General features: G+C 40.9%; 6 protein-coding genes across 6 annotated transcripts; 4 read left to right on the top strand and 2 right to left on the bottom strand.

The window, feature by feature from the left end:
* The first annotated feature begins 2,953 nt into the window (after window positions 1-2,953).
* LOC101297055 lies at window positions 2,954-5,905 on the top strand. Its single transcript, XM_004297910.1, has 2 exons — window positions 2,954-4,703; window positions 4,803-5,905. The coding sequence occupies exons 1-2, from the start codon at window positions 2,954-2,956 to the stop codon at window positions 5,540-5,542; spliced, it is 2,490 nt and encodes an 829-aa protein (XP_004297958.1). The 3' UTR covers window positions 5,543-5,905.
* A 97-nt stretch (window positions 5,906-6,002) lies between these two features.
* Window positions 6,003-10,893, bottom strand: LOC101314935 (probable disease resistance RPP8-like protein 2-like). Its single transcript, XM_004296508.1, has 3 exons — window positions 8,649-10,893; window positions 6,614-8,440; window positions 6,003-6,490 (listed from the first exon to the last, which is right to left on the bottom strand). Exons 1-3 carry the CDS (start codon window positions 9,703-9,705, stop codon window positions 6,417-6,419), a joined length of 2,958 nt encoding a protein of 985 aa, XP_004296556.1. The 5' UTR covers window positions 9,706-10,893; the 3' UTR covers window positions 6,003-6,416.
* Window positions 9,742-10,893, top strand: LOC101315224. The gene is made up of 2 exons (XM_004296509.1): window positions 9,742-10,334; window positions 10,484-10,893. Exons 1-2 carry the CDS (start codon window positions 10,230-10,232, stop codon window positions 10,697-10,699), a joined length of 321 nt encoding a protein of 106 aa, XP_004296557.1. The 5' UTR covers window positions 9,742-10,229; the 3' UTR covers window positions 10,700-10,893.
* Window positions 10,894-11,869: 976 nt separating this feature from the next.
* LOC101314646 (mannose-1-phosphate guanyltransferase alpha-like) lies at window positions 11,870-15,919 on the top strand. The gene is made up of 14 exons (XM_004296507.1): window positions 11,870-12,093; window positions 12,182-12,279; window positions 12,375-12,554; window positions 12,644-12,704; window positions 12,825-12,871; window positions 12,974-13,066; window positions 13,189-13,279; window positions 13,884-13,932; window positions 14,338-14,454; window positions 14,546-14,693; window positions 14,889-14,981; window positions 15,102-15,170; window positions 15,474-15,516; window positions 15,608-15,919. Exons 1-14 carry the CDS (start codon window positions 12,036-12,038, stop codon window positions 15,706-15,708), a joined length of 1,248 nt encoding a protein of 415 aa, XP_004296555.1. The 5' UTR covers window positions 11,870-12,035; the 3' UTR covers window positions 15,709-15,919.
* A 344-nt stretch (window positions 15,920-16,263) lies between these two features.
* Window positions 16,264-21,062, bottom strand: LOC101296768 (alpha-mannosidase 2x-like). The gene is made up of 4 exons (XM_004297909.1): window positions 20,502-21,062; window positions 20,018-20,167; window positions 19,820-19,852; window positions 16,264-19,702 (listed from the first exon to the last, which is right to left on the bottom strand). Exons 1-4 carry the CDS (start codon window positions 21,060-21,062, stop codon window positions 16,964-16,966), a joined length of 3,483 nt encoding a protein of 1,160 aa, XP_004297957.1. The 3' UTR covers window positions 16,264-16,963.
* Window positions 21,063-23,202: 2,140 nt separating this feature from the next.
* LOC101296481 (DEAD-box ATP-dependent RNA helicase 34-like) lies at window positions 23,203-24,759 on the top strand. Its single transcript, XM_004297908.1, has 3 exons — window positions 23,203-23,519; window positions 23,725-24,154; window positions 24,271-24,759. Exons 1-3 carry the CDS (start codon window positions 23,203-23,205, stop codon window positions 24,757-24,759), a joined length of 1,236 nt encoding a protein of 411 aa, XP_004297956.1.
* Window positions 24,760-25,625: the final 866 nt, after the last annotated feature.

Raw genomic sequence — 25,625 nt, 5'->3', positions numbered from 1 at the left:
GTGCACGAGTTCTTCATCATAATTTAGGCAGACATGAATTAGTGTTGTTACTATTGTCCTACTTTTATTGTTCTTCATTAATTGGAGCCATCGAATGGGAGTCATTATAGAACACCAATTTGTAGAATCTTAATCTTGAAATTGTAGATCGAGTTGGGGTCGGCTAGCGGGTCTTTGGTACCCAGAAGTCATTATAGCTAGCTCTGTGTGGGTTTATATTGTTGAGTTGACACACGTATGCAAGCAACATCGAGAGACATGAGTGCGCACACTTGCTTGGATATTCATGCACAAAACAATCTAACTATAGTACTTTAGTTTAGCTTAGCTTATGAAACTTATCTCCGATGTCATGGCTTTGGTCCGGTTTGGTTTAGACCTAGTCGTGCATATTGTATGTTGGTTTTAAAATCTTCTAGATCGAATAGACAGACATAAATGAAGTTGTTCTAAGAATGATTATGCATGGGCAGGAGGAGGCTGCATGAAAGAAATGTTTTCCATTTTCGCCGACAGTAGTTCATAGCAAATTAGCAACATTCCTAACTTCACTTCTTTAATTCTCTGGTCGATCATTCTGCTTTGTCGAACCGATGGTAATATGGTTAAGGCGTCAATGAGGCAGTTCGGTGATGATTTCTTGAAATTTCAGAACTGGATATCTAGTGGTCGATCAGTCGATGGTTCTTGTCCGAGTCCACCGTAAGTGGGAAGCAAGAAATTCTTTGATATAGGCCTGAAGAATTATGATTAAGCTTTCCTGCATATATTATTCTTATTCTTTTGTGTTAAAGAGCTAGAATGCAGATGCATGTTACATGAGGGAGGAAGGACATGCATTATTTTAGATATCTGGAAGTACACATCTGCTTTGTCTATTTTTCCTTTTACAAACATTAACGAACTTTGTCTAATTTCCATTGCTCAAGATAAGATAATTCGAGTTTTCTTTTTATGGAACAAGATAATTCAAGTTACGTACGTCAAGTTGTGATATAAACAATAATAGCTGATTATAGTGCCTTGCTCGCTTTCAATCATGAATCCATGATCTAGCTTTTGATGCCAAATAAAAAAGAAAGACCAACTTTTGATCACATATCTCATTTTAATTACTCTACGTTTCCTTTACGTCAAGCAAAAGAGAGATATGCATGTCGACATTATATTTTTTACGACTTTACGTCAATCAAATTAAATTGACATGCACTGGAAAAACTGATGTGTGTTTGTGTTTTCGTTCCCCATCTTCTATGGCTTTTATTTATGAACATACAGGTTATGGCCGGCCGACTCAGAAAACTGAATGTACATGCATTCATGAATCATGATGATGTATGAGAAACCGGGCAGCAGAATCTGCGCGCACTGATATATAGAACACCAAAGGCTAGGTTTTAGAAAGGAATCATAGTTTTTCTGAAATGCAATCTCCTTTGGCAACCCAGATTAGACGGTGCTATTCTTAATATACGTGGTTCAACCTTCATATACCCTTCAGTAGTCCTTCATCCTAGTCCCCTCCTCCACAGCCCCGAATACTTCAATCGTTCGCTTTCGGATATTTGGCCTAGCTAGCAAACTGTCTTTAATTTGCTGATGCGGTGCATTGTGATCGGGGAGTGTCCCTAACCCGACTTCTTCTTAAGCTTGTGAACGAGGAGACCATATCGATGCTCAAGTTCTTCAAACAAGAATTAACTTCTTCAAAATCAGATTTAGCCCTCTACTTCTCATCAACATCAACATGAGTAGTGTGTGGCAATCAAAGGTTCTCATTTAGCCAATTATGCACTTTCTACAGTCCAAAACAAATCCCCAAAACAACGAACCAGGCCCAAACTTAGTCTTCAATAAGAACCAATTAGACCAATAGTGAATTCTTTTCAATTTCCCAATCTGCCCAAACTAGGGCTAAGGATTCAAAACTGATAAACCAACCTTGATACCGACTAACCCGACCCAAAACCGAGTGGGTCAGTATTCAAGTTCAACTTTCAGTTGTCCCAAAATAAAGTGAATCCCGAAGTATGTAACATGTCAGAATTAGTATGACTCAAATATATACTGAGTTAACCGACTCGACATGATTCAACAAATCACTTAAAAGGCTTGCACGACCTGTCGTCATAATCAACCCCAAAACAAGAATTTTGGTTCGCGTTCTCAAACCCTAAAACAACATCAACCTGCATTTGAGTCTCGAAACCCTTTATAAAAATGAATCCAAGCCTCTTTCAATCATCGATCGAAGCCTCACAACCTCTCATTCTCATTCTCTCAATCATCATCAAAACCTCTTACATTCTTAATCTCTAAATCTCTAAGGATTCGAACCATCTCATAGTATCAGTGTGAGACCTTTGAAGTTTTTAGTGACGTAATTGAGAAATTTCCTAATTTCTTAAGTCATATAATTTAGAGTTTTCATCATGTCTCTAAGTTCTTACTTTGCTTTCATTCTCTCTATTTACAGTTTACACAGTTAAGTTACTTATAAACTTATAAATTTATATATGAAAACACATGCAAAACAACGTACTTAAGTTCAAAGTTTAAATTGAGAGTATATGATTGGTCCAAACTGTCATGAATCGATCAGGATCAAGACAGTTTGGTACTAATGCCCGAAGTTTCACTTCTCAAACCGACCCAAACGGCCAAACCTGATTGCACCATCGATATCATTGTATCAAGATCGGTACATGCCGGTTACTGAACCGTCCCTACCCGTCCCAGACCTGACCCAAACCACAAGCCAAAGACCCTCAAGTCTCCAACACTCTAGAAAACGTTGACCATAGACTCCGCCAGTCCGCCGTCAAAAGTCTCCCCCCTTCGGACCCAAATCCGGGTCCCTGACCCCCTCATTCGGATCTTTCACTGACTTTGAAAATTCTCAAACGTCGAAGCAGCTAGCTCTCCAAATCTCAAACACCACCAAAATCCCAAAATGGCCGATCACCACCACCACCACCACCGCCCCCACCGCCTCTCCCTCCCTCAACGCCCCACCACCCCCACCACTTTCGCCTCCACCACTCCCACCACTTCCCGCCAATACCCACTTTACCCTTTCACCCCCTCCTCCGCCACTCCCTCCAAACACCGCCTCTCCTCTCTCAACCCCAAACCCCTCTCCTCCTCCGCCGCAAGTAAATCCTCTCTCTCCTTCCTCTTCCTCCTCCTCCTCTCCCTCCGATCACTCTACTCCCTCCTCCCCTTCCTCCGCTCCTCCCCTTCTTTCTCTCTCTTCCCTTTCTCCTTCCTCGTCTCTCTCCTCTCCTTCCTCCTAACCCTAGCCTTCTCTCTCTTCACCTCCTCCTCCGCCGCCTCCAAGGACCCGTTTCACAACAAGCCCAGCAACAACCAGCCCATCTTCTCACTCACTCATATCACTCAATCCCAGCACAGACTCCTTGTCTTGAAATCGATTCTCCTCGCCGGAGTCTTCCTCCTCCGCTTCCAAGCTCTCCGCTACTGCGGCGCCGCCGCCATGATCCTCGCCGAGATGTCTGGAAATGTGGCGGCTCGGTTCTTGGCCGAGGGGAGTAAGCAGAGTAACGGCGGTGGTGATCGGAATCGGTCTTCTTCCAAGGTTCGTGGGTTTCTTGCTCTTGTTACTGGGCTGTTCTTGTTGTCTATGAGCTGGGATCGGATTGAATGCTTCCCGTTTTCGGCGCCGAAATTGGGAGTGAAGAATTGCGTGAGGTTTTGGCCAATGCTGCTTCCGTTTTTGTGTGGATTTTTGGGGTGTTACGAGAGGGTTTCGATGAATTGGGGGAGTATTAGGCAGTTGGGGAGGAAGAGGGTTCGTGTGATTTCGTTGTTTTTTACTACTGTTGTGTTGTTTATTCCTGCTGTTGTTAGTGTTTTCGTGTATGAAGCTGAGGGGGATGGAGTTTCGATTGGGAACTTGGGCTGGCCTCTGGCAAACACTGTTGTTTTCGGTGTGCTTTTGAGTGAGGGTTATAGTGATGAGAAGTCCGTGAGTTCGAAAGATTTTCGGAGGGAGTATTTGGTGACGTTTTTGTGTACTGTTGTATTGGAGCTGTTCTATTTTGCCGAGTTGTCACTCTGGGGACTGTTGCTTTGTGGTATGTTGCTTTACATTGCTGTTAGGGAGTTGGATCCTTTTGATACGAGTTATCTTGAACTGGGAATGGAGTCGTCCGAGTCATTTAGTGCATCTGTTATGAAGCCTGTTAGGCATATTTTGAGTGAGAGGAAGTCTCGGAAGATTGCACTTTTCCTTCTGATCAATACTGCGTACATGTTTGTGGAGTTCATTGCTGGGTTCTTGAGCAATAGTCTGGGGCTGATATCAGATGCCTGTCACATGTTGTTTGATTGTGCTGCTCTGGCAATTGGGTTATATGCTTCGTATATTTCACGTTTGCCTGCAAATAATCAGTTTAATTATGGCTGTGGGAGATTTGAGGTTCTTGCAGGATATACAAATGCTGTTTTCCTGGTTTTGGTTGGCGCACTGATAGTGTTGGAATCACTCGAGAGGATTTTGGACCCTCAAGAGATGTCAACTAGCAGTTTACTAGTTGTTTCGATTGGAGGGCTTCTTGTCAATGTGGTCGGCTTGATCTTCTTTCATGAGGAGCATCATCATGCCCATGGTGGATCTGGATCATGCTCGCACTCCCAAAATCATCAACATTCGCAGAAGTCTGTTGCACATAATCATGAAGGTCATGAAAAGCTTGAGGAGTGTATAGCCATTTCTCAAGAATGCGCTGAAGAATCGTGTGACAGCGATCACCAACATGGTAATTCTGTTGGCTGCAAAGATCATCTGCACGACCACCACAACCACAGCCACCAGCATGACCACCACGATCACAGCCACCAGCATGACCACCACGACCACAGTCACCAGCATGACCACCACGACCACAGCCACCAGCACAACCACCACGACCACAGCCACCAGCACGACCACCATGACCACAGTCACCAGCATGACCACCATGCTCAAAACCACAAGAACGACCACCACGGCCATGGCCACCATGGCCAGAGTCACCAGCATGGTGGTTCCGAGCTGAATATACTGCCAGAAAAATCAATCAAGCATCAACATCACCACATTGACCACAATATGGAAGGAATATTTCTGCATGTTTTGGCTGACACTTTGGGAAGTGTTGGAGTTGTTATATCAACGCTCTTAATTAGGTACAAGGGATGGCTTGTCGCTGATCCTGCCTGCTCGATATTCATTTCAGTCTTGATTATATCTTCTGTTATCCCATTGCTCAGAAACTCTGCAGAAGTCTTGCTCCAAAGAATTCCCAGGGCACACGAGCAGGATTTGAGAAAAGCTCTTAATGATGTTAGGAAGATAAGGGGGGTTTCTGGTATTCAAAACTTGCATGTGTGGAGTTTCACAAACTCAGATGTAGTGGGTACGCTCCATCTTCATGTTTCTACGGAAATTGACAAAGGTTCTGCAAAAGCTCAGGTATCACACTTGTTACATGATGCTGGAATCAAGGATTTAACAGTGCAGTTGGAATGTGTCGAGTGATAGCACTATAACTTCTGATCTCTATCCTCACCTGTTTATTGTGTGTTCAAAGAGATTACTTAAAATTGGTTGATAAACTACTTCAAGTAGCTGTTGGTAGTTACTTCTGGGTTCTGCAGTGCTTATAGCAGTGTCCTTGAATTTCTTGGGATACATCTTGAAGCTCCGAAGAGGGCTCAACAGAACGAGATAGATTTTGTCAAACATACTTCTCAGGTTTTTGATACAAATATTTTTCTCCTTGATCAGCAATGCATATTTCTTTCTGGTTGTATGTAATTTTGCTGACATGTAAAGAAACATGAAGAAACATTGAAAGGGTGATAATCTTATTGGATATGTAACTACTTGCAATCAATATACAAATTCCTCTGTGGTTTTGCACCTCATTTGAAGTGAAACGCAATTTTTTTCAATAAGCTTAGCCTCGCTATCACATACATGTACTTTCATCTTATTTGCATGAATTTGTTCATTAGCCCTATTTGAAAGAGAATGGTGTTGTCCATTAGTCTCGCTTAGGCGTGAGTATGTGAAAGCTTCGTCGTCGCAGACTTCCAACTTTATACGTAGGCTTTGTCGTCAGAAACTTTCAACTTCCTTCACACACAAAATTTAACAAGTTAAAACCCAGACATTCAGCGTAATGTATATGCCTAACCACGGCAGTAAACAGTTCAGTACAAAGTTTCAGCATGAAAAGTGAACCTGATATTACAAGTAAACAAGTCACTCCAGACCAAAACCTTTAAGTATAGTAATTATACAGTAAAAAATCAAATTCAAACGAAAACATAATCTAGAAGAAAGAGCCATACCTGTACAGTGTGGCTGAAGTTGCGAATAAATATTGAGAAAGCAGCGGCTTGTGGATTTATTGACAAGGGAGGTTAGAAGTGGAAGAAGCTTGTATTTCCTCTGTTTTTTCATCAGCAGGTGGAGGAGGAGCTGCTCATAATCAAGATTTACAAGCAGGAATATGTTAATCACATACCGCTATCATACGATTTGAGGATTTGATGAAAATAAATGTAAATGGTTAAGATATGATTGAGTCATTTAGTGACGTACCGTCCGCAGTTGATTCCTGATGAGAGTCACCGGCTGGACCCGCTACCACTTGAGACGCCCCTGCAGCTTCCTCCATTTCTGGTTCGATATTTGTGATAATAAGAGAAGGCACATGTTTGATTTTGTAGAAATCCTCTCCTCCTTCGTCAACCCTACTGCAGAATCTTCTGGGCATCCCGTTAATCGTTAATTCCTTGAGGGTAGTAACATCCTGAAGCCCATCTGGAATTGCCCGCAATTTCGGGCACAAGGTAATGCTCAATCTGTGAAGAAGAGGCATGGCTTCTTTCTCCACCCTCCACTCCTTGAGATCGTACAAATAACAAAGGGTAAGAAATTCCAGATGAGGAAAGCCTCCTTGGGAGAAAACCATTGTTTCTGACTCGAAAGACATGTAATCAAGGTAAAGCACCCTTAACTTTGGCAGCTTCTCCAGTATTTCTATCTGGTCACCCTTCAGTTCTGTACTATACAGTGTTATCTTGGTGAGGTCTGGATAGCCCCGGAGCTGTTCCGGTAACTCTGACATTTTCCCTCCCAGTCGCAGCTTGTATAAATGAGGACACCTTAATACTATGTCTATTGGTATATGTATATCCTCCTCAGTACTATTTTGGTCTTCCGTCAGAGATAGCGACCGAAGATGCTCATATGTTATACTTTCTGATACCAACATTTCTTTCAACTTTTCCAACTGACTAGATCGTGATGCAATTACGACTAATTTTTTCAGATTGGGTAGCCGAACAAGATCGTTCAAATTACAATTTTCAATTCTAACATTGACCAACGTCTGCAAATTGCACAGCTTTGCAAATGACAGTTTCCGACCGCTTACAGTGTGCTTCACAGGTAAATATAAATGCCTCAGTTGCTCCATATTCAAAAATACATTTGTGATTTTGATCTCATAACGAGAGCCACGCAGATCTAGAGTCTGCAAAAGTATCAGCTTATATACAGATGACGGCAACGCACGAAATGCGCTCCTCCTCAGACTTAGAAACCTCAAGTGGACTAGGTTCCCAATCGTCTTCGGTAACTCATATTCTGTACCCATATTTTCAAACTTCAAGACTCTAAGCAATCTGAAGTCGTTGAATACTGATCTTATAATTCTTTTGCTCCGCTTTTGTCCGAAGTATGTGGGGTTAAAGTATAATAGAGACCTAATGTGGCCATTTCTTCCATCCTTACCGCTGAACTCACATTCAGATTTGTTGTCCAGATAAAGGACTAGTCTTCGAACCTTATTACCAGTTAGTCTTCGACCCGTAGAAAAGTCAACAACATCGAGGAAGTCCTCCTCTTTTGCCTTTTGCAAGCACAAGTCTCGCATAAGATCATGGAGACGACAAGTTTTCACCTTCCCACTTGAACCATAATTTACAACTTGAACCATAGATCTTTCCACCAGTTCAGTGAGACAATCATATGCTACATCTTCCATTATTTCCAATGAACCATGTAAATCTATTGTTGAAGTTATAAACCCTTCTGCAATCCATAATTGGGTCAATCTTTTGACCGGTATCTCATGATCCTCAGGAAACTGGGCCAAGTATAGAAAGCAGAGTTTTAACTGAGATGGTAAATCATCATAACTCAATGCCAAGACACACGACACACCATACTCCTGACCTGAGATTTCTCTTTCAAGGACAGTTGTGCCTCTCATTATGTACTTATCAACATTTCTAAGAACTGCTTGCCACTCCTCAACTTTATCTCGTCTACTTAGAAGACCAGCGAGCACACGGATAGCTAATGGCAAACCTGAGCAATGCTCAAGCATCTTCTGTCCTAATTCTCTTTTATTTGCATATTCTGGGAAAGAAATCAAATCATTATTTTAGTTGCTTATTGTTTTGCTTGTTAGTTTATCAGCATAATTAAAACAAGTATCCTCATGACTCAGTAAGGGAAAGATATAGATTGACAGGTGCTATATTGATGTAACAAAAAACTGTCTACCTTAAGCTAGAAATGTATAGATAGAAGTATAGTTTGGTGCAAAAAAAGAAAATAGACATACCTGTTTCATCTCTTCCAGATAACGCAATCTTTTCAAATAGTTCCCAGCTTTGTTTTTCGTCAAGAGGTCGAGGTTGGTGGCGATGATCAGCTCCAGATGCAAGCGAGGCAACTTCTTTCTTGCGACTGGTAAGTAGTATCCGGCTCTCTGTTTCCTCATTGATTGGGAAGCCAGCTTTTATCGAATTCCAAGCCTCTAGAGTCCATATGTCATCAAGGACCACCAGACATCTCTTTTCTCTTTGGATACAACAGACCTCCCGTGCTATTTCATCCTTTTTCATTTTGGAAATTTCTTTCCTTTTCTCTGTTGTTGGGGAAGTGAGTTCAATCAAAATCTCTTCCAAAACATCCCTTCCTTCACATTGTTGAGATACACAGACCCAAGCAAAACAATGAAAATGACGCTTAACTTCATCTTGATGAAAAACCTGTTTTGCAAGAGTGGTTTTTCCAGAGCCGCCCATCCCCCAAATAGACACAATACGGTGACGCTTTCCTTCTCTCACCAACTCCTTCACCAGCTTATCAGTGTTTTCCTCCAACCCAACAATATGACTTTCAACTTCATGTCCATAAGTTAGCCTTCGATCTCGTTGCCTCTTAAAAGCTGAAGCAACACTTTCACTACCGCTTGTCTGCCGTATGTTGTAACTTTGCAAACTCGACCTTAGATGAGAAAGTTTAGACATAATATCCTCAATTTCGAACCCAATCTTGTATCGATGAACTCCTTCGTTGAAGATGCAGGCAAACCTTTTGAGAACCATCTTCACAGTACCACCTCTACTTCTGATAGCCACCTTCAAGGCGAAAGATTCAATGACATCCTCCAAGTCATAAGCAGCATCTCTGATAAGCTTAACACAAATGCGTACTAGTTCTTCATCTTGTTGCCTCGTATCTGCGTCTTTTAGAAATCCCCGGATCAAATGTAGCTCAATCTGCGCAAGCTCAATTTGGTAGCCGACACCACTCAAGAATTTCGCTTGCTGAATGATGAACTCTCCGAGGGGCTTGATCCCTTCGGTCACAATTGCGACAACACCTTCAGCCATATCTCTGATCCTCTCAAATTGGTGAACTTGATGTTTCTACGGGTGTATGGGAAACCAAACCAAAGTTCTTCTTTATGCAAAGATTCTTTACAGTAGCTAGTAGCTACCTCCAATAATGCAATATCCGACATTGTGATCGATAAGGCCGAAAGGTGTACCCTACCATGTGAGTGGTACTTTTCCTTTTGCTATTATGATTATCGCGGCCCCAACTAGTCACTTTCGCCATAGCTAGCTTACAGAGGGAATCTATCTGTTTTTCCATTGTTCAAAGATATTGTGATCTTACTGGGCTCCTCAACTTTGGAAGCAAATCATCGGTATCCAATTTTCACTGTTTCCTAAGCCAGAATTTCACATCTTTCCTTCCACACAAAACCTATCCTAAGCTTAACAGAAATGCGTACTTGTTCTTCATCTTGTTGCCTCGTATCTGCGTCTTTTAGAAATCCCCGGATCAAGTGCAGCTCATTCTGTGCAAGCTCAATTTGGTTGCCGACTCCACACAAGAATTTGCTAAATTGATGAGCTCTCCGAGGGGCTTGATCCCTTCGGTCACAATTGCGACAACACCTTCAGCCATAATTCCGATCTTTGACAAAAGAGAACAACAGAACCAGCAGCGTCTGGTTTGTGTTTATTTTTTAGTATGATTTTTTTTTTTGTGAGCACTAGATATATATGTGAAATCTTTTCTGTTTCTATTTGAAGTCTGGTAAACCAAGTGTCCACCCTTGGCATATTCTTTAACTAACTTGATGACTAATATTATCCTTAGTGTGGTATGAACATTGGCCTAAAGCCAAAGGATCAAAAAGGAAAAGAAAGCCCAACGAAAAGCAAAGCTAAAGCAACCAAAGCACCACCACCATTCCAAGCAAAGTTATATTCCAAAGAAATCATCAGGAGGTATGAGGATAGCAGGACGGGGATACATAGACAGGGATATCACACACATCCAAACTTATTGTCAAATTATTCCGGCAGTAAATGACTACTGTCAAGTGTAAAACACTACAACCTAATGGTAATGATTATATAAATCTTCAATATATATTTCTAGAATGGAGTTATAAAGTCATGCATATATACATTATTGAAAAGACTCACGTCACATACTTCTACTGAACTCTCAACTTAACCTTTTGGTATTTCTGAATCAGAAATAAATTTAAAAACTGTAAAAATAAATTGATGTAAAATAGTAAAAGCAACAACACTAATGGAAGAATCACCTCTCTACTGGCAAATAAAGTGTCCCAGACCACTAGACAGCCTGCTCACACCAAATTGCACTTGCACATTTTCCCTCACTACATATGGCCAAAAAAAAACCCATTATTCTGGATAACAGTTTCAAGAATCAATTAAGTAAACCAAATCACAATGGAAGAAAATACTCAGCAAACCTCAAAAGTCAAAACATAACCATTAATACCATCAACAAAGGAGAAAACAGCCAGCCTAAATTTAACTGAATTACAGCATATTGTTACATGACTGGTTTCCCTTATACAAAAGAAAAGCAAACACAAGATATGCTACAACAGTGGTCACATAGAATAGAAAACCAGAACAACAAGATAATACCACGAAAATGCGTTACATACAAATTGTGATCACTTGCAAAGGCGATATGATGGAATAGCCAATAGATGCTTGGCCCTTGGAACCGTAATTCCATACTCCTCTGTCATATCCAAATCATTTGGTGACATGTTATCCGGAAGTTCCCAATCAAAACAATGCACAATTGTGCCAGCACTGACTTGACAACCGTTAGGCCTAGTTGAATACCAGGGTCCAGGGCAACGCCTTCGTCCACAGCCCAAATTACTAAACAACCTCCAACAAATAAACACTCAAATGACTGAGGCTTCCCTGAAGATCAGAGTGGTTTCCCGGAAGATCTACACTAAACACTCAAATGACTGAGGCTTCAAGCCTCCAACAACCTTATGAATCTTGTTACCTCTCATAACGGCGTCTCTTTCCTAACCAAGTGGAAATTATTTCTTGATCAAACTCCAATATTCTCTCCAAAAAAAAAAAAAAATCAACTTTCCAAAATCTTTACGTAAACACAACGTGAGCCTTCCGACGTCGTTTGGTCAATACCTTTGGTGGTTCAAATAATATTCTCTCTCGGGATCCCCCTGCATCAAAGTCATAACAGATATTTAAAACCTCCTCGGAGTTTGGACACTCGAACACAACTCACTTCTCTTCCAAGTCTCCACCTTCAACTCAAACACTTTGCTTCCATCCCAATCCCAACTCACTTCCACTTTCTTCTCCTAAGCTCAAGATCTAGGGTTTCCATTTCCGGCATGGACAGCTCAGGAGAGAAGGTCGTCGCCGTAATCATGGTCGGAGGCCCCACTAAAGGTACCTGGGTCATCTCAATTTCCTCCAATTTCATCAAAGTTTCAATCTTTCTCAACCTTTTCTGAGCTTTATTGATTTTTCCGGTCAGGTACTAGATTCCGGCCTCTATCGTTCAACACGCCGAAGCCGCTTTTCCCGTTGGCCGGGCAAGCCATGGTTCATCATCCAATCTCAGCTTGTAAAAAGGTTTGTTTTTTTGTTTTCTTATTGGGATTTTGATTTTGCAAGCATTATTGGTTAAGGGGTGTGAATTGTTTAGAATGTTTGGTGTTGTGTTGTAGATACCCAATTTGGCTCAGATTTTTCTGATTGGGTTTTATGAGGAGCGTGAATTTGCACTCTATGTTTCTTCGATTTCGAATGAGCTTAAAGTGCCGGTGAGGTACTTGAAAGAGGATAAACCACATGGCTCAGCTGGTGGGATTTATTACTTCAGAGATTTGATCATGGAAGACAGCCCGGTATCGCTTCTCTGCTTAACTCTTGTTTGATAGTAGTCTTGTGTGTGAGATAATGTTGTGATCACATGTGTATTGTGTTTGTTTGGCAGTCGCATATCTTTTTGCTGAATTGTGATGTATGCTGCAGCTTTCCGCTTGCAGATATGCTTGGTATGTTTGGTTTGCGATATATTGTTGGTTATAATGGAATTGTTGTTGGTTAGAGTTATGGATGATGACTTGGAAGGAGTAATTCATAATGCTGCTTGCGGATGATGTTTGATTTTGCAGAGGCTCATGTAAGATATGGTGGAATGGGTACAATGCTGGTGATCAAGGTTGGTGTCTTGACAAGCTGGTTTCTATCCCTATTGAATTTCTTCTACTTTGCCTTTGGTGATGTTATTCTTTCCTCTCTCTTTTTTGGGCTGTATCTGCAGGTTTCTGCTGAATCTGCCAACGAGTTTGGTGAGTTGGTTGCCGATCCGATCACCAAAGAACTGTTGCATTACACCGAGAAACCAGAGACTTTTGTATGTATATAGTTCAGTTAGTTTTCTGATGTTATTCATTTTATTGGTGCTTTGATGACCTTAATTACAGTTGCTTGTACCCAGCCACAATTTCTAAGCCTTGACTATTTTTGGAAATGCAGGTGAGTGATTTGATAAACTGTGGTGTTTATGTATTCACCCCTGAAGTCTTTAATGCCATTGAAGATGTCTCCAGTCACCGGGAAGGCAGAGGTTGGTCTTTGTTAGTACATGTTCAATTTGGCTGTTGGCTAGTTTTTACCTTGAGTTAATCTCCAGCTCAAGTAATCTTAATTTTTTTTTGGTTTGTGATGACTAGAAACAATCTTGGCCTCACCCTGTATTGCATCCGTAGAACTGAGTCACTACTGCTATTATATGAAATACTTGTTCTTGGTGTTTTCTTTGCATATATCTTTGCCGTTATATGAAATATTTCAATAGGTAGTAGCACCTGTTAAAGATTATTTGATTGTAAGTTCTGTTTGATGTATTTTAGTTGCAAATATGGAACCTCCATTGAATAAATCAATAATGTGTTGAAGCTTGAATCATGATTCAAATTAAACAGCCATGTGACTGATACAGGTTCTGTTTGTAGCTTTGATAAGTTAATCTGTTCGGTAAGATGCAATGAAACAGCAAAGTTTTTGCTTTGTCTGCATCATATGTCATATAAGATCTACGTGGTCTAATGAATTGGTGATAGTGCTTGCAATCATTGACTTTGTTCCACACCTGATTGTTTAATTCAGTCTGCCATATGCAATAAACTGTCTCCACCTTTCTGACAGTGACATTATTTTGTCCGTTTCAGCCAATTTACGCCGTATTTCCAGCTTTGAAGCCCTTCAGTCTGCTACAAGGTTCGCCTTCTCCTGGTTTCTTACTTATTAAGTTTAAATGTCGAACTTATACCAGGTTACCATAGAAGAACTGTTTCCCTATTGTGTGGTGCAAAACATGGTTCCCAGGTAGTATCTAATTAACAACCTGTTTATGAGTTGACATCTTTTTGTTTAAGTTTCCATAATTAACTACCTTCTTTGTAATCCCCTGGAATTTCAACTCTTGTGGCATGAAAGCATTACAACATATATTTATTATTGAATGTTGTCACTGCAATGTGTGTATCATCATGATGTGGACATATTTTGATGCACACTCACAAAACAATCACAATGCTATGGTATTTTTACTTTCCATATCTTTTGATTATCAATGGCCTTTCCTTGTGTCTGTTTTGATCTAATATACATTTTCTTCAACAGGAATCTTCCTACAGATTTTGTCAGATTGGATCAAGATATTTTGTCACCTCTTGCTGGAAAGAAGCAGTTATATACTTATGAGACCATGGATTTCTGGGAACAGATCAAGACTCCAGGGTAGAGCCTGTTACCTTATGACTTGATTGTTGTTCCTTTCTATAACTTATTACCATTGTTAGTTCATAATAATTGTTGTTTTACATTACAGGATGGCATTGAAGTGTTCGTCTTTGTATCTTTATCAATTTCGATTCACCTCTTCACATCTTTTAGCTAGTGGAGATGGAATCAAGAATGCGACAATTGTTGGTGATGTTTATATTCATCCATCGGCAAAAGTACATCCTAGTGCTAAGGTAGTGCCACTTCCATGTCATGTCTTTGTATTGTGTTTATGGCATACCCAATTTGTGCTGTCCTTGTTTACAGTTGCACAGGCACATGTTAGATAAAGTAGGGCTGGGCAGGATGCATACAGCAACTTTTTACTGATACTACCACTTTAATTCTGCGACATTTCCTTCTGAAGTGTGATTCGCTTTTGTGCACAGATTGGTCCCAATGTATCTCTTTCGGCAAATGTTCGGATAGGTGCAGGAGTAAGACTTATAAGTTGCATCGTCTTGGATGATGTGGAAATTAAGGTATTGAAGCTGTGCCCATTGATATTTTAGAACTTCACAATTTGATGTTGGTGTTTCAATCAATATTTAAAACTAAAAGGTTTTTTATATTTTATTTTACTTTTTACTTTTTTATGACAGGAAAATGCAGTTGTTATACATTCTATTGTTGGATGGAAGTCAACTATTGGGAAATGGTCGCGTGTGCAGGCAAGTCTAGTCAAGTAGTTGCATCGTGGCATAATAAAAGGCGGTTAGATGTGAACTTAAGGGAGATCATCTCTCAACTATATGCTAAGGAAACATCTTGAAAAGAGAAATCCCAGATAACCAAAAGCTTATTTCCAGGACATAAAAGCTGAAGCCAGTCATGAATGAGATAATTAAAATATAAATTTAGTAAAGCTTATTGAATGAGATTAGTAGCTTACAGTTTTTCTTGAGTTATTAACTTCTTATGAGTTAGTCTTGAATACTCCTGATTATTGTTGCTAACTAAATTGAATGGTTCAGGCCGAAGGAGACTTCAATGCAAAGCTTGGAATTACCATCCTTGGTATGCATTCTTGGTTTCTTATATTTACTTTCTATGATGATGTGCAGTTTAATGAAGATTTCTCATATGAGCTCTCCTTTTCTTTTGGCAGGAGAAGCAGTAACTGTTGAAGACGAAGTTGTGGTGATTAACAGCATTGTTCTCCCACACAAGACTCTTAACGTTAGTGTACAAGAGGAGATCATTTTGTAGAGGTTGAGAGAGAGATTGCAAATGCCTCCTTAGTTCTGTTTGCACCCCTACATCCACTTCTTGAATAATTTTGGCTAACATCTGTGTTGTATAATTTGTTTTTTGTGGGACAAATGATATTGTATAATTGAGCAACGAGGAACATATAGGCAACATTCTTTATTCGGCAATACAATCCTCCCGTAAAGAAAGAGGACCAATTTTTGTGACCAATAAGCGTACCTTCACTTGATATTGTGCGTATGTAAGAAGACATGACATAACGAATTCCAAATGACTTTGGCTTGACTAGGCATCTCGTCTTCTGTTTTGATGAAGCCCTTCGACACAAAATCATTTACTCTCCATTACTCCTGATTGTTGTTGCTAACTAATAACAACATCGTTCTTAGCCACAAGAAACATATAGGCAACATTCTTATTCAGCAATATAATTCATCAGTACGGTCCTCAAGTAAAGAAAGAACACACCAATTTTTGTGACTTAAAAAGCGTAGGTTCAATTGATATTTGTATAAATTTGTTTTACAATTTCATCTGCACAAACTGATAGCTAAAATATCTCGATGAAGGGATCATCTCTTGGTAGTACTTTCATGCCGATTTGGATTCTAATTACTATGATCCTGTTACAAACTCAATTACAAAATAAATTGATCAAGAAGAACAATGTCTGATACTAGGGGAATCAAAACACAACTATTTATACCAAGTTACCGCCTAGTGGTATATCCATGATCATATTTTTATAGAAAGTCGCAGCTGTTCTGATTGCTACAAAATTGTGAAATACAGGATGCATTTTGGACCAACAAACAGCGCATAGATCAAACTAGAACAGTACAGAGTTGACACATTTCCATTTACTGATCTAAACAAAACTCAGAACTCAAAACTCTGCTATTGGTAAACACGAAAGCGACTATCTTGAAGCAAAATTGGGAACAGCTATTTCACAACAAAACGAATTCCAAGTTCATGTAACCCAATAAACTTGCTCAGCAGGAGCTAAACCTGGATGGTAGATTAGTTGATGTATCACCACTCGTATTTACTGTCTTTCCCCCGAGACTTTGCAGCAAACATATAATCCCACACTTTTGATTATGTTAATAGTGGGATCTGAGAAATCAAAACATTCAATGGTAGCCGTAATTCCAACTTGTAAGCATGTGACGTCTCCTCACTCTTGGCTATGAGCCCCATTGAAGCATTGTCCTGAAGACTGCCATAATGAAATCCACTACTAGTACACTCACTGGTGTGGCTGTAACTCCATCTTGTAAGCCTGTATTTCCATGGGGGAAATGAGGACTTGTCCTTCTGCAGCAACATCTCCAAACTGCTCAGGATACCCAAGCATATCTGTGTCTTCATGTAGAAGATTTAAGGAAGTTGGTCTCCCATTCGATACAGTGAGCTCCCGAAACATGTTGAGCAAATTCACAGTTTCATCAGCAAATCTAGTGCAATTAGACCTGCCCTTCCGGCAATATGAAGAGTCCCAACTTCGTCTCTGTAATGTTAAGACAAATCTAGAATCTTCAAGTGGTGGCTGAGAGAACTTTAAAGGTTGGGGAACCTTTAAACTTACAATATGCAGATCACACGGTAAGGGTGCAGCTAAGGGTGAGAATGATCTCAGGGGTGGTTGCACTGACAAATCCTCTGGCTTCTTGGAAACGAATGCATGCAATGGATAGTTCAGGTCAGCACCGACACGGTGGGAGAGAAGAGAGGGGTTTAATGGCAATGGGTTAGAAACTGGGTTTGATGCAGAAGAAATATTGGCCTCTACAAGGATGTGGAAGACTACATTCATCGCACGGTTGTCCATCACTCCTTGTCCAAGACCACGTCCGTCATCTCTTACCAAACGACGGTCAAGCATAATCTCCAACCATCCATTTTTAAGGCTTGCCACACCCAATGACTGCCGGGAATGAACAGAAAACCGCTGACCATTGGATCCCTGCATGAATGCAAGAGAAGGCATAGGGTAGTAATTGCCCTGAAGGGGGATTTTATTGTAGGTTTCTCTCCTGCTCATCTGAAAGCCATTTAAATCAGAAAAGAATACTCTTTTGTTGTCAATATCTGTTTTGTATCTAACTATCAACTCCCTGTCATTAAACTGCTGGTCGAGAAGCTCAACATGATACTCCTTCTCAATGAGAAACTCCTGTACAGTATTTTCTCCGTTGTAGAGACGAGTGCTATGAGAAATGGGGCTCTTCTCCCATTGTGTACTTGGATAAGAATATACTTCCTGCACCAAAGGTCCCTCAGAGATCACCATCTGCCCACCTGCTGCAATGATAGGCTGCGCATCGCCATCAGGTTTAAAAAGATATGCTCCGCTTCCCCAGCTAGAATACATAGCTATTTCTTCACCCACAACATTTTGGGTCCCAGTTTTATAGCTTATTTTCTGCAATAGACCATGATTGACATCAAAAGTGAGTGTCTGATGCCTGTTCTGGATTTCAGCCACATCAGCTTCTACTTTCGAACAAGGATATGGAGTTGGGCAAGAGAAAGAACCAGACTTTGAGAAGTATCTAATTTTTGCTGGCTTCGCCTTTTCACATCCAGCAAATCCATTAGTTATATAATATGTCTGCAACCCCAGAGCAGGAACAGAAGCCTGCCAGTAGACACGATGCCTTCCAGTGAAGATTTTGCTTTTATCATGCTGCAATTCAGGGGATATTTGGCTTGGGACACATGTCCAGTTCAAGTCTAGAACAGTAACATCAGGACGGTTAACAATAACCATCACAACCTCTTCTCTTATCTGCTCCGAGGGATTGAAAAGGACTACTGTTTGGCGGGTTCCTTCACGAGCCATGATCGCTCTATGAACAGGCTGAACATCATATTTAGATCTCACCTGTTCTGGCTCAAACTGAGAAGGGTTAATATCATATTTGTCATGGCGTATTCCAAGCAACACCTCAATAGCTTTAGACATGAAAATCTGCAAGTCCTGCAAGGAAGTGTGCATCCGCATCCCATAATCCAGGACAACATGATCTTTAGCGGTACCAGTCACACCATCATGATGCTGAAAAAGAGCTAAATTCCTTCTAGCAGCTGCTAGCTTGTAAGAAAACCCGATGGGCAACTTTTCACATTGTGCTCTCCCACAGTACCCAAGCAGGAAAGCCATCATCATATCCGTGGCACGAAGTGTATGCTCTAGTACTCGATCAACAGCCTTGAAGAAAGGCCTTGATACATAATAACCACTCCAATAGTCCTGCTGCCTATCAGCATAAGTGAAGAAGTCACCCGAAAGAGAAGGAAAACCTCCAACCTGACCGGAACCAATTTCCCCAGGACGTGTGTGATTTATTCTTTCAGCCTCCTCACGAAGGGTTCGAAAGTAGTCCTCCAAAGTTCCAAAATGCGCCTCAGCATTTAAACTGGGATTAGAATTGATATAATCAAATAACATCTGATAATTCCTAAACTGAGCTTCAGCTTCCTCTATGCTAACGTAGCGAAAATCATCTCCAAGAGGAATAAGAAGTGTATTTGTCCTGTATAGTGTTGATTTCTTCTTATATTGATCTAGTAGTAGAAGTGCCCGCTCCTGCACATTTTCTTGGTTGGTCTCTACCGGATTATCTCCCCAAGGACAAAATTCATACATAAAGCCACGCATACGAGCAAAGTCGAACTGACAACAAATAGCTGGCTCTGGCCCACAAGTATGTGGAACATCATAAGAATAAAAGGGCATCATGTGGACAAAAATATCAGTAGATTCATCCACATCCCAGCTCTGACGCCAAATATACTCCAAATTCTTGTGCAGTGCAAGCTCTTTCTTAAGCTCATAATGGGTTCTCTGAATGAGCATATTTTCAAAACCCATACGGCGCAGAAGATATGCCATGGTAGATGAGTAGCCAAAGGGATCTATTGCCCAAGAATTCTTAGGAATAACACCTACTGTTTCATTCAGCCACAAATTTCCTTCTGTGATCTGACCATCCATTACCCAAATATCAAAGCAGCAATTCAGTGACACGAAAGATGTATATAAGCAGAACAAATGCATTTCTATAGATAGTGTAAACTTACAAAAGAGAACTGATAATACCTGTTCAATTATGGCATAGTAATGTGAATTAGCCTGCATAAACAACAGGAACCGATAAGCTTCAAACTTATGGATTGGTTACACAAGCACTTCACGCACTAGGAGCATGGTTAAACTCCAACTCAATGTAAATGTGCATAAACAGAACCTTAGGCTTTGAAATCAATTAAACTTCTACAAAACGTCTACAGATATTACCTCATCATTCATCACCCAGCCACCTCCAACGATCTCTAGCTGACCATTCTTTACCAGATTCGTGAACAATTCTCTTTTGTCATCAGCGGAATCTTTCCACCACCTTTCCAGATACGACATCTCTTCCCATATAAACTTGCGCCGAGTATCCTACACATTCAAAACGCACTCTACTCAATCCCCTACAGAAGCACCGAATTATAAACACAAAAAATTGTTCTACCATGCTTTCCGTTCACTCTTCCAAGACTCCACAACTTATTAAGTTCAAAAACCAACTAAAACCAATCACATTTTAGACACATTATACCACAAAGAGCTTATCCGAAACTAGAACATGAAAAAGTGAACCAATCAGTGCATACAAACTTAACAATCGGAGACTTGAGCAGCGAAAACTAAACCAATTAGTGCATGCATTTCGAAGCTCTAGAGCTCTGAAAACCTAACGAATCACAATTGACTGAAATTACAGGTAGCTGACCTTGGAAAGCGTAGCAACAATGGTGTCGAGTATATGCCTGGACTGCCTCTCATAGTACTCAGCCACCGTGAGCTTCCAACCGGGATCGTTATGCGAGTGCGGCACCACAACCACCTTCAGCTTCTCAGAGTCCCACTCGTCGCCTCTGTAACCGACTCTCCATCCTTGCTTCCACGGCCCGCCGTCGACGTCGGAGAATTCAATCTTGTCGTAAAGCTCCTTGGTGGTGATGTCCACGGCGGCGCCGGAGACGTCGTCGTTTTGGCCGGGTTTTCGGGCGACGGGCTTACGTGGCGGCTTGGAGAAGCGGATCGGGGACCTGGAGTACTTGAAGCCGGCGGTGATCGGGTGCGGGACGCCGTAGCGGAGGAGGAGGAGGAAGAAGAAGAAGAGGGAGACGGAGAGGCCGATGGTGAAGAAGTTGGCGAAGAGGAAGTCGCGGAGGAGGAGGCGTCGCCGGGGCTTTCGGGTGTGCTTCGATTTGGAGGAGGCGGTGGTGGAGGGGAGGAGCGAGTGGGGCCACGCGCCTCCGCGGCGAGCGCTGAAGGACGAGAAGGCCATGGTTTTGGTGAGGAAATGGGATCTCGAATTTTCTGAGAGAGAGAGAGAGAGAGAGAGAGAGAGACCCGAGTCTTTCTGTGTGAAGTGCAAACTGTGGTGGTGGACCGGTGGTGGTAGGGAGGGCGGTGGGGTCCGCCGCTGTGGAAATTCTTTTTCTGTTTGATTCTTGATAGTCAACACTCGTGAGGGGAGACGAATTGGATCCGTTGGATTGTATGACTTATCACCTGCTGCATTTCTTATTTTATATTTGAAGTGAGATTGCAACGTTAGCAACATATTACCAAGTCATTGATGGTTACACACATCCAAGTAGAAGGGGATTCATCAAAAATGGTCATTGATGTAGTTAATGAGAAGAATAACCTACCTTGAAGGATTCAGCAAATTGTCCAAGAAATCAAGAAAATTGCACAAGGTTTCAGCATCATCTCTTTTAAACACATTTATAGATAAGCAAACTTTGCGACAATTGCAAGCACAAGCCACCAAACCACAAAAGAAAGAGTATGGGAAAACAAACTTCCGAGAAGAGTCACCCAATGCATTTAATTTGATGATTTAGGAACTGGTTATCTAAGAGGCAATTGTCTGTAATGTATTGTATTTGATTTACTTTCGCATTTAAAAAAACATATTACCAAGTCAATTTTTGGGGTGTGGGCGATTTGTACAGCATCGTCAGGGGAAAAAGGAGTGTTGAATCAAACTATTAATTGGTATAGGTCTGAGTTGGATCGATGACGGTTGGAAGTAGAGCCGTGCGGATCAAGTTGGCATCTACGTCAAGTTCGGCTTCAAATCGACGATAGTCTGATTGATCAGCGTCGAACCGGCAAGCGAGATGCTTTGGACTGGCCAGACGGTTCAATGCAAGAACAACATAGGTTGTTAGGCTGGCTTGGTGTAAGGTTTTAGCTGGCCAATTTGGGCTTGGGCTTGCGAACCTCGGCTCAAACTTGACTTGATGGATTTGGTGGGCTAGGAGGGAGGGTGGGCCTAGCCCAACAGGTGGACATTTTAGGGCAGTTGGGTCGATACATGGTCAATGAACAATTATTTCGGGTCAAGACTGCTTCGTGAGTTGGTAATAATCTTTCGAGAAGATGATGAATTAGAAGATGGTTCTACTTGTTTCCTAAGAAGTGGTTTTCTGTTGGTGCCACAATTGCATGTAGGCTAATAGAGAGTTAGAAGATGAATTTGTCCTAAAAAACACTAAGTTTCTTTGTTTATAAGTTTGTTCCCCAGAAAGTTTATCATAGATGTGTAATCATGAGTTTGTTTCTACTTAGAATAGTCATGGATTTTCTTATTGGAAGTACAATTAGTCATAACCATTGACAGATTACCGATTGTTCGTGCCAATTTTTAATTAATAAAATAAATAAATCAAGGTTGGTGTGTAGATTTTTGCCAATGAGCCATGCATATGTTATAACGATATATTCTGCCATATTTGGCTTCTTTACTTCGATTTATATTGTTTGAATTTGTTTGGATTACTTCTACGTTGTGTTTGGATAAAGTAAGTTTAATGTCCATAGAAATTTTGAAATCATGGGAGTTATAATTCCATGAATTTAAATTTTATTAATCGAGAATTCCATTGTTTGGATTTCTTGATATAGGGTCTTAAAATGCCAAGAATTTGTATCTAGGCTAACCTCAGTTAAAAGAATTGACAAATGACGCCTATTTTGTAAAGAATTCAAGTCAGGAATTTAAGCTCCCAAATTCCACAATTATTTTCCTGTGGAAATTTCATGAGATAAGAATCCAGACGAGGGAAACCGTCCTAAGAAATTTTGAATTCCTTATTTTTGATTAAATTCTCGGAAATTCACCCGCATCCAAACACACCAAGGATCAAGTACAATCTAAGACCGCTATGTTATCTTTATGTCATCCTTGCTATATCTAATAGTTATAAGACATAAAAACAAATTCAAACAACATAAATCCAAGCAGAGAATCTAGATCCATTCTGCCATGGTTTTGGAAGATTGCAAGATATTACGAGTCTGATTTGGAAGGTTTTCTCAGACAATAAGGAATAATACGAAATATTCTATATAAAGGAGCCCGGGGACTCCTCAAGATTAATAAACCCTAGCTAGTCGCGAGTTTTATTTTAAGCATGGCATCAACAGCAACCTCGAGGTCGAGCCGAACAAAACGGGGTGTCAAGAACACCACAGAGAAGAAGCTGGAGATTGTAACCTGGGAATCGGAAGGGATAGAGCCGATGACAAGCTTCGAAGATATGTGCCTTAAAGACGAGCTCCTCCGAGGCATCTACAACCATGGCTTTGAGAAGCCCTCAGCTATCCAACAACGGGCCATCAAAGTTATTATTGAGGGAAGGGACGTTATCGCTCAGGCACAGTCCGGTACCGGAAAGACATCAATGATCGCACTCGCCGCTTGCCAAATGGTTGACACCGCCTCCAGAGAGTAAGAGATCCTTTCCGAGCTAGCTAAACCCTTCTTCTACTTTTTTTTTTATAGGAGTAGTTGATTCATTTATGTCCTTCACTACATAGGGTTAGGGTTAGGGCTAGGGTTTGCTTATTTGCATGATACAAGTTCTGAATTGTTAGTGTTAACTGGGGCTTATTATTTGTTAAATACATGCCTAATTATTTACCCTATGTTACAGGGTTCAGGCATTGATACTTTCTCCAACGAGGGAATTGGCAGCCCAGACAGAGAAAGTGATAATGGCAATGGGGAATTATCTAAATATTCAGGTACATTCATGCATAGGAGGCAAAAGCTTGGGTGAGGATATCAGAAGGCTAGAGAACGGTGTTCATGTGGTGTCTGGCACTCCTGGTAGAGTCTGTGACATGCTCGACAGGAAAACTCTACGTCCTCGACAAATTAAATTATTAGTCCTCGACGAATCTGATGAAATGTTGAGCAGAGGCTTCAAGAATCAGATTTACAACGTCTACCGCTATCTTTCGCCTGACGTCCAAGTTTGCTTGATTTCGGCTACACTTCCGAATGAGATTCTCGAGATGACTAAACTGTTCATGACTGATCCTGTAAGGATCTTGGTCAAGCGTGATGAGCTGACTTTAGAGGTACATATATAATTTTACAACAGCTTGGTATATATGATATTCTGCTTTCAAGTTTTTATTTGAATACTATTTTCTTGAAATATATGTTAATATTAACTTTGTATTTAAAACTGCAGGGAATCAAGCAATTTTTTGTTTCAGTTGAAAGAGAGGATTGGAAGTTTGATACTCTTTGTGATCTCTATGACACCCTCACGATCACACAAGCTGTTGTTTTCTGCAACACAAAGCGAAAGGTCGATTGGCTTAGCGAAAAGCTGCGGAGCAATAACTTTACTGTGTCGTCAATGCATGGAGACATGCCTCAGAAAGAGAGAGACGCTATAATGAAAGATTTCAAGAACACTGAATCACGCGTCCTCGTCACAACAGATGTTTGGGCTCGGGGAATCGATGTTCGGAGCGTTTCGTTGGTTATCAACTATGATCTTCCAAACAACCGAGAGCTGTACATTCATAGGATTGGTCGTTCGGGTCGTTTTGGAAGCAAGGGTGTTGCAATCAACTTTGTCAAGAACGATGATATCAGGATCTTAAGAGACATTGAACAGTACTACAGTACCCAGATTGATGAGATGCCCATGAATGTGACTGATTTACTATAAGCTAGTTACATGTAAGCAGTAGTAGACATGAAACGTACGTTAATTATGCTTTAATTTTGGTGTGCTTATTTTGACTGATATCATTGACGATTGTTGTTGAAATTGAAGATTTTTTTTTTTTTTTTTTTAATAGGAAGATTATTTGTGTGTGCTTGATGATTTTATATAAGACTGCATGTTGATACGCTCCATAAGTTCGTGTGCATACGTTGGTGATTTCATCGTTGATACGTTGGCTTGTTGAGTGTGCCTCTCAAGTTGGTGATTTTTATCAAAACCAGTGTCGGGATCGAGCTTTTTCATTTCAACTGTCTTGCCTCTCATGGTAATGTAGTGCACTGTGCACTTGCATAGCAGCAGTTCCCACTAAGCATTTCTACGCATAACTACAGAATCCAAGTACATGATTAGCAACCTTTACAGAACTGAAATTCAGCTTATACTAATAATCTGTATTAAGAAGACATTGAAATTAGGACTGATGGAAACGAGAAGCACCCACAGTAAGTCAGGCAAAGTATTCACTCTCATCGGCAGGTAGGTCAACTGGCCTGAAGGCTTTTCATAAAAGAACCTCGGATCTAGCATTGCACGTCCTTGTCAGGCTCCATCAGGGTGGCCATGATCCTCTCCCTAAAGCAGTGGATGCAGGCTATCATAAAGCCCCGCCAACAGCTGTGTACATTGGATTTGGGTCACGGTTCAGGTACGGGCAAACATTTGGAAATACTGAAAATTAATACAGCTTCCTTTTTACAATTTATACTGAAATACAGCTTACAGAAAATCTATACTGAAAAGACATTGGAAAAATAGAACTGATGTGAATATAAATTAGATCCTCGATTGAACTGATAATAGAAACT

This window comes from Fragaria vesca, linkage group LG4, assembly GCF_000184155.1.
Source record: "Fragaria vesca subsp. vesca linkage group LG4, FraVesHawaii_1.0, whole genome shotgun sequence".
NCBI classification, from domain to species: domain Eukaryota; kingdom Viridiplantae; phylum Streptophyta; class Magnoliopsida; order Rosales; family Rosaceae; genus Fragaria; species Fragaria vesca.
This window is presented reverse-complemented; position numbering and strand designations above follow the sequence as displayed.

Excerpts from the sequence above, each read along its gene's own strand:
- LOC101296768 (XM_004297909.1), bottom strand. The coding sequence starts at position 21,062 with ATGGCCTTCTCGTCCTTCAGCGCTCGCCGCGGAGGCGCGTGGCCCCAC. Across the intron at positions 19,853-20,017 it reads GCTGGGTGATGAATGATGAG|GCTAATTCACATTACTATGC; the intron begins GTAATATCTGTA and ends TTGTTTATGCAG. Across the intron at positions 19,703-19,819 it reads ACTATGCCATAATTGAACAG|ATCACAGAAGGAAATTTGTG; the intron begins GTATTATCAGTT and ends ATGGATGGTCAG.
- LOC101296481 (XM_004297908.1), top strand. The coding sequence starts at position 23,203 with ATGGCATCAACAGCAACCTCGAGGTCGAGCCGAACAAAACGGGGTGTC. Across the intron at positions 23,520-23,724 it reads GTTGACACCGCCTCCAGAGA|GGTTCAGGCATTGATACTTT; the intron begins GTAAGAGATCCT and ends CCTATGTTACAG. Across the intron at positions 24,155-24,270 it reads GTGATGAGCTGACTTTAGAG|GGAATCAAGCAATTTTTTGT; the intron begins GTACATATATAA and ends TTAAAACTGCAG.
- LOC101315224 (XM_004296509.1), top strand. The coding sequence starts at position 10,230 with ATGAGCTCTCCGAGGGGCTTGATCCCTTCGGTCACAATTGCGACAACA. Across the intron at positions 10,335-10,483 it reads AACAGAACCAGCAGCGTCTG|TGTGGTATGAACATTGGCCT; the intron begins GTTTGTGTTTAT and ends TATTATCCTTAG.
- LOC101314935 (XM_004296508.1), bottom strand. The coding sequence starts at position 9,705 with ATGGCTGAAGGTGTTGTCGCAATTGTGACCGAAGGGATCAAGCCCCTC. Across the intron at positions 8,441-8,648 it reads ATCTGGAAGAGATGAAACAG|AATATGCAAATAAAAGAGAA; the intron begins GTATGTCTATTT and ends TTTCTTTCCCAG. Across the intron at positions 6,491-6,613 it reads TCAGGAATCAACTGCGGACG|CTCCTCCTCCACCTGCTGAT; the intron begins GTACGTCACTAA and ends GATTATGAGCAG.
- LOC101297055 (XM_004297910.1), top strand. The coding sequence starts at position 2,954 with ATGGCCGATCACCACCACCACCACCACCGCCCCCACCGCCTCTCCCTC. Across the intron at positions 4,704-4,802 it reads TGTTGCACATAATCATGAAG|ATCATCTGCACGACCACCAC; the intron begins GTCATGAAAAGC and ends TTGGCTGCAAAG.
- LOC101314646 (XM_004296507.1), top strand. The coding sequence starts at position 12,036 with ATGGACAGCTCAGGAGAGAAGGTCGTCGCCGTAATCATGGTCGGAGGC. Across the intron at positions 13,933-14,337 it reads GCCCTTCAGTCTGCTACAAG|GAATCTTCCTACAGATTTTG; the intron begins GTTCGCCTTCTC and ends TTTCTTCAACAG. Across the intron at positions 15,171-15,473 it reads GGAAATGGTCGCGTGTGCAG|GCCGAAGGAGACTTCAATGC; the intron begins GCAAGTCTAGTC and ends TGAATGGTTCAG.